The 7,122-nt window shown below is 34.6% G+C and overlaps 1 protein-coding gene and 1 long non-coding RNA gene across 7 annotated transcripts; one reads left to right on the top strand and one right to left on the bottom strand.

The window, feature by feature from the left end:
* Window positions 1–1,088: 1,088 nt before the first annotated feature.
* Window positions 1,089–3,619, top strand: LOC116106708. 2 transcript variants are annotated; one of them, XR_004124343.1, is made up of 7 exons: window positions 1,089–1,324; window positions 1,485–2,128; window positions 2,341–2,439; window positions 2,534–2,593; window positions 2,970–3,043; window positions 3,157–3,228; window positions 3,373–3,619. It is a non-coding gene; the product is annotated as an uncharacterized LOC116106708 (long non-coding RNA). The 2 variants fall into 2 exon arrangements; XR_004124342.1 differs by having other exon boundaries at window positions 1,089–2,128.
* A 227-nt stretch (window positions 3,620–3,846) lies between these two features.
* On the bottom strand, window positions 3,847–6,642 carry LOC116106706. 5 transcript variants are annotated; one of them, XR_004124340.1, is made up of 4 exons: window positions 6,364–6,642; window positions 5,298–5,434; window positions 5,079–5,230; window positions 3,847–4,340 (listed from the first exon to the last, which is right to left on the bottom strand). XR_004124340.1 is itself a non-coding variant. In XM_031393044.1 (4 exons), the coding sequence occupies exons 2-4, from the start codon at window positions 5,349–5,351 to the stop codon at window positions 4,171–4,173; spliced, it is 351 nt and encodes a 116-aa protein (XP_031248904.1). In that variant the 5' UTR covers window positions 5,352–5,434; window positions 6,364–6,642; the 3' UTR covers window positions 3,847–4,170. The 5 variants fall into 5 exon arrangements, 2 of the variants coding, with proteins under 2 accessions (XP_031248904.1, XP_031248905.1); XR_004124339.1 differs by having other exon boundaries at window positions 5,079–5,244; window positions 5,349–5,434; XM_031393044.1 differs by having other exon boundaries at window positions 5,079–5,205.
* Between the last annotated feature and the right edge of the window lie 480 nt (window positions 6,643–7,122).

The following is a 7,122-nucleotide window of genomic DNA, read 5'->3' as shown; positions in this document are numbered from 1 at the left end:
TTATTTTGACCAAGGACACTGATAATACGGTAAGGCTATCATAGTGTTGAACAACCCTGTCGAAAGGCAATGACTGATCTCACTTGTCAATGTTGTTTGCCAACAATATAGTGCAACACATTGGTGCTTGCTATAGGCAAGTTCACTAGACTAACCCACTAGAGGATTCCATATAGATGGTAACCCTAGTGTCTATGGAATAAATCCTCTAACGAATGGTGGTGCATGTGATCCTTAGACTTGAGATCACTAGAGCGTCTTGTGCACCAATTGGCGTAGTTTGACACTAGCCTAATGTAGTTCTATTTAGAGCTATTAATACGATAATGATTGGCTACATTGAGAAGTGTATCAAGACTATGGTGGATCGACAAAGATTCATTACTCTCGGTTATGGGAGAAGTTATCTCACGGCGTAATTCAGTGAAGGACAATGACATTAAAGTTGTGGCCACAGTGGGATTGGGTTGTTGCTCAATCCAATTATTATTCCGATTATTGGTTCAGTAACTGAATACAGAAATATCGAGGATAACTAAGGTTGACACTATTTATGTACCTCAGCCTTGATGAGATAACAGATGATGAAAGGATTTGATTGCACACTAACCATATTGTTGATAGGTAATTGTTTCGCTGAATCCGAATCTATCGGTGGTCATGATGTCTTGCTAGGGGTCAATCTTAGTCTGTGTGTAGTGAGACGATTGATTGGTGTCAATGACGATACTACTCACTACCGATATGATAAAGAGCCTACGGGTCACACACTTAGAAGACAATTTAAGGATGGTAAATTTTGGAAGGGTATATTCATCTTTTAGATAAATGGGCATTTGGTAATTTTGCTGTGTAATTAAATTAACTGAGGTTTTAGCCTATGTCCAATTTTGTTACTGGAGTAATTTAGCAAAATTATAAATTTAACTATTAGAGTTAATATTAATATTTAACTAAATAATTAAATATGGACTAACATGTAATTCCACCTAAGTTTGGCTTGTTGCTAAACTTTGGGGGTGGAATAGATATTTGCTTCATTATTTAAAGAAAGCAAAAATAGGTTTTTACACAATATATCATTTGCTATCGTGGGTGATAGGTTTTAAGAGAAAAATTTCTCTCTTCTTCTCTACACTCAATCTTCCTAAACACCATCCTTAAAGCCAAGAATTAATTCTAGCAAAATTAATTCTAGCAAAATTAATTCTTGGTCATTGACGTACTGTCTTCGTGTGGACGATGTGAGTTTGATTCCGTTCTCGAATTGATAACGAATCACATTCATCACATTCAGAGACACTGACGGAGTCTCCAATCACTGGTATAATCTAATCTTTGTATGGATCTATATTGTTTCAATTTAAGCATATATATATCAGACCCAGATCTTGGCAAAATCAGAGTAATCGATGGGCAAAAATTTTTGTTTTCCGCTGCCTTTGTTCATCAGTTTACTAACAGAAGGTTGCTTGGTTTTTTAGAGGAGTTTGTAGCTGCTTATTGTTTTATTGTGAGGGAGTAAGGTAATGAGGAAGAAGAAGATGATGATTTGATTTTGGGATTTGAATGGAGAAGGTTGCTGGGTTTTTTTAGAAGAGGCTGCGACTGCTTTTGTTTTATTGTGAGGAGTTGGGTTGTGAGGAACAAGAAGAAGATGAAGCAGCCGCTGTTTTATTTGGGGATTTGTAATGCTAGGGTTACACCATATTTTTACTTCATTCTCTTACATCATGACGTGACAGATGACATCTACCATGTCACCCAACAGCCATGTCACTTACCCCTACGTTTAAAAAAAAAAAAAATTGCAAACTCCTAAATTTCAAATTTCCCATTTGCGCTAAAACGGTAAAACCCACATCCCAAATCAATTTCAGTTTATTCTAAATCATAAACCCTAAAATTCTTCCACAATTTCCTTTCAATTTTTGAAACCCTAGCCACCACAATCTCCAACCTCAGCCCGTCCCCACGGCAACCACCACAGCCGCACCAGTTTGCCGCCATCTAACTCTATTATCTGGCGGTTAAGAGTCACTGGTAAGTTACTGTAACCATAACTCATCTCTCCTGCGGTATCCCAGTGGCATCTCTCGGCTTATCCAAATTCCCTTCATTTTCACAGGTTATTACATTTTAAAGCTGAAGTTGTTTATCCTTTTGTTTTGCTCTTCGGAAACAGTGATTTAAATGTTTTTCAATTCTTTTATTTAAAATGTTGACATAAAGGAAAGGGCAAAGAAAGTAAAGTAAAAGTGATGTACAAATAACTGAAATCAGCTCCATTTAAATTTTTTTTTTTTAATTTTTTTTCATATTTTGAATATGTTGAAACAGAGGAAATAGCGGATTTGAGATTTGGTTTCAGTTGAGGTGCACTTATTTTAGCTGTCATTTTGGGAGTATTTATTTTGATCCCATGAGACCGTGAATATGGTAATCTTTAGATTTCTCCCTTCATTTTCACTGATGCAAGTGTTTGATTGTGTATACGTTCCATGTTAAATTTGTGTTTGTTTGTTTGATGCAGATTATTCGAAAACGGATCACTCAATTGTTAACTCTAAAAATAATTGACACTAAATATAAGGTATTTTTTATCTTGGGAACTTTAAAAAGTATTGTTTGAACTGTTATATATTTGATTTTGAAGCTGATTCTGTAGTATTTTACTTGCATAACTTTATTTTGATGCTGGGGAACTTTTAGAACATAAGAAAGTTTGACTGTTTTTCTGATCAGAAGAAAAGTAATGTATGATTCAATGGTTTTGGGTATGGAATATGAAAATTAAGCTTCATCAAACTTTAGTGCCCAAAATAATCCCATCTTTGTATAAAAATGTAGTATTTGGAGAGTATTTCTAATGATATTTCTTTTGTGCTTAGTTGCATATGTCATTGTAAATATGTGCTAGTTAACTGTTGATTATATGTTAAAATTTAAATGTTCTTTTGTGTTCTTAGGCATCCAAAATATAGTAAGACTAAAGTCTTTGCATAATAAGGGAACTGATTGCTGGATAACCACTAAGAACAAGGTATCGTCTCTATATTTGGCTTGATATTTTTATCTTGAACTGGGAACTTTGTTAATGGTGTTAATATGTCTGTCTTTCACATTTTTTGGTTGATATTTGGGGCGTGGCTGCAGGTTCTGAGTGTTGAATCTGATCAGAAGAGAACAAACTAAAGAACTTAGTCATGGCACCATTGCAGCAACAAGGTGACTTTCCCTTTCCTTCATTGCCTCTTTCAAATTTCTTTTATATTTTATTTTCATGATTAACCTGAATGGTAAGGTCCACCAGCAAACCATATAACATAATTAAATTGGTTCATTAATTATCATGTTCTCCCCATGTTGTAGATATTCAGCATGCGAAACCATTGGAGGTCGCTGTCGGTACTTGGTAGGACAATGCAAGCAAGAGCAATTGCAATTTGGAAAAAAGGGGCAGAAAAAATAAACTGATCAAAAACAGCCAATTCACTTCACACTCTTCATGTTGTAATGTCGCTTGTGTACAAGTTTTCATAACCCAACTCATTCAAAAACATAGTTAAGACACACGTTCTGTATAATTTAATTAAATATATTTTCTTTATATGCAACATTCTCCTTCTAATATTTAATGGAAATGCCCTATTGGATGTATTTTTCATTTTCATTGTAATGACAAAAAAGTTAACCATTTGTAATTGTCCAGGACATAATTGGATGAACATCATATCTTTTGTTCCACTAAACTACATGAACTGCATTTTTCATGCAGTTTTCTAATCTTGATGAAACATCAGAGAAGGGAAAAAAAACTGCATAAACTGCATTTTTCATGGAGTTCCATAATTTTCCAGCACAAATGCAACACTGCAGCAACAAAAATCTACAGAAAAAGCCCCAGCAGCACACCACCAAACTTCCAGCAAACTCCCCTCAACATCACCACCAAAAACAAGTGCAACCAGAGAAGAAAAGCAATAACTAAGCTTAGTCAAGCTCATTGCATAGAATAAGAACAATTATTGGATGCAAAAGGCCAAATAAAGTATTTCCGAGAGGCACCTATGACTGTTGGATCTTAGTCAAGATTTTAGTAAATTTCAAGAACATAATACAATGAGAAAAAAAAGGTGAATCAATTATCTAAAACTGTCCGAAGGAGGCTTATCTTTCCTCATCCCACTTGCTCTTGGATTTCTCTCCCGAGTTAGCAATTGTGACCTTTCTTCTTGGTTTTCCGCTGTATGTTCCAGCTCCGCCTTCAGTTGCATAATGCAAACACAGTGTCCATGCCTTGAATGACCTTACCCAATACAACATGTTCCCCGTCCAACCTGCAGAACATATGCAATTAAATAACACATTGACAAGCCTTACGCAGAAACCAGCCTACATCCAAACCCTAAACCCTAAACTTCGTTTACAAAAACCAATCACTTAATGGGCATTTCAATTTCAGTAACAGAACTACAACTAAAATTATCAGCAATGCTAGCAAATGACCCCACAAATTTACGAATTATGACATCGTATTCTTTAACAACTCAATTTTCAGATCGAAAAACCAAAAAAAAAGAACAAAAAAAAAAAAGGAACTATACAACAAGAAGAAGATGTTGATTACTGACGCTCCAACAATGAATCAACAGAACAAGTTATCTGTATATCTTTACATAAAAAAGCAAGACCAAACTATAAGTGCATCTTGTTAAACATACTGCAAAATCATGATGCTTGTAACAAGTTTAAAGTTTTACGCCCCATCAAGTAAATGCACATAATTCATAGACAGAGGGAGAGGCTATATACATTACTACTAAACCAAATGTATGGAAATCTCTCAACGAAAAATAAAACCAGATGCAGGAAATACCACATTATCATCCAAGCTACTGAATCCATAATCATTAGATAATATAGGGTAAAAAAAAAACAAAAAAAAAAACATGCAAACTGAGTTTGTTAACATTTCCAGTCAGATATTCAGGCCAAAAACCTTCCAAAAATGCGTATATACTACTATTCCATCATTGCATCTTAATTCGCCATTGTATCACCAAAGAATATCTTACCAACCGGCCTTGACAGTGGTGATGAAGCCACAGCTGTGTGTAATATGCACATCACCTCAAAATAAGGAACACAATCACGAGGCCACTTACACAACTCCTCCAAGAACAACACCAAACAGATATTCATCCGTAGCCAAACCAATTGTACCTTGCTAAATTGGCAGTTCTGTCAGAGAAACATGGTAACGACACAACAATTAGAGATAATGTAATACACACAGATATATGCAGCTCTGTAGTGAATGCAAACAGAAATTCCTTGAAGTTCACCATTCCGTTTTTATACAGTCCATCTCATCTACAATACCAAATCACATCCTCCTTCAAAAGTTACCAGCAATTGAGGTATGCAATAGCTGAAAATAAGGGAAAAAGAAGCAGATTCATAACAAATAAATATTACCAAAAAGGAAAAAAAAAAAATAAAACATCAAAGCTTGACCAGCAGCATAGTACTACAGCGAAGGGGAGAATCTTCATCCAACATGACAAAATGTATGACATTTTTTTATAAAATTTCAAACTAAACAAAATGTATGACATTTTTTTTTTTAAATTTCAAAGTAAACAGATTGCCTATAAAATGTTAAAAACAAATGCATCCATGCATAAAGAACAAAATATAGGGGATTCAAACAATGATGCAACTTCAATCCTTTTAATTTTGTACACTTCTCCGAAACTGCTCTATTAAATGGAAATTTCATTCTTTTGGTGCTAAAATATATAAAATGCCCAAAAAATGATGTTAGGATTATTTTAGAATTAGGATAAGTTTGTTAAGTCTTTTATTATTATCTTTTATAATTATCTTCTATAAATATATTATTATCTTATTATGATAGAATTAGGATTATCTTATTATCTCTTTATAATTAGAGTCCTTTTGGGACTTATTATCCCCTTATAATTAGAGTCCTTTTGAGAGTCAGTAGAGTCAAGTGTAAGGCTATATAATAGCCCAAATCTAGATTGTGGGAATCAATAAAGAATTTTGTCAACTAATTTTTCTCTCTCTTGTTCTTGGAGGTCTCTGTTCCTCATATAAACAGATCATATCCCAAACCCTATCAAATGACCACGTAGCATTCAGGTACCAGAACTGGAATTTCTAATGGCATATGATGTATAAACATATATAAATCATTAACAATGCAACTCACCGATGCATAGCAGCAATCTGGCACTCATCACAATAAATCATTAACAATTATTTTTAGTGTAATCACTGTTTCCGAAGAGCAAAACAAAAAGATAAATAACTTCAGCTTTAAAAAGTAATAACCTGTGAAAATGAAGGGAATTTGGATAAGCCGGCGGATGCCACTGGGATCGCGCAGGAGGGACGAGTTATGGTTACAATAACCTACTAGTATCTCTTAACCACCAGATAATAGAGTTAGATGGTGGCAAATTGGTGCGGCTGTGGTGGTCACCATGGGGACAGGCTAAGGTTGGAGATTGTGGTGGCTAGGGTTGCAAAAATTGAAAGGAAATTGTGGAAGAATTTTAGGGTTTCTGATTTAGAATAAACTGAAATTGATTTGGGATGTGGGTTTTACCATTTTAGCGCAAATGGGAAATTTGAAATTTAAGAGTTTGCAATTTTTTTTTTTTTTTTGAAAAACGTAGGGGTAAGCGACGTGGCTGTTCAGTGACGTGTTATCTACCACGTCATGGTGTAAGAGAATGAAATAAAAATATGGTGTAACCCTAACATTACTGTTATATTTACGCATGTGGGGATATTTCCAGTGTATCTGTAAACATTTTATTAACCTTTCTCACTCTATACCTGTGTCATTCTTTGAGATATTTTATATTTTAATTTTTTTTTTATGAGATTTGTGTAATAAGTCACTTTAGAGGTGTCACTCTATTCTTAGAGTTGTCCAAGAAAATTGGTAAAAAGATCTCCCATGTGTATGGTGGAGATTGGTTCACGAAACTGTAGGGGTGCAAAAATCCGGTTAACCGGACCGAAATACTGATATTTTGAACCGAACCGAATTATCTCTTAAACCGATTATTAACCGAACCGATA

The sequence above is a fragment of the Pistacia vera genome, unplaced genomic scaffold, assembly GCF_008641045.1.
Source record: "Pistacia vera cultivar Batoury unplaced genomic scaffold, PisVer_v2 Contig520, whole genome shotgun sequence".
NCBI classification, from domain to species: domain Eukaryota; kingdom Viridiplantae; phylum Streptophyta; class Magnoliopsida; order Sapindales; family Anacardiaceae; genus Pistacia; species Pistacia vera.
This window is presented reverse-complemented; position numbering and strand designations above follow the sequence as displayed.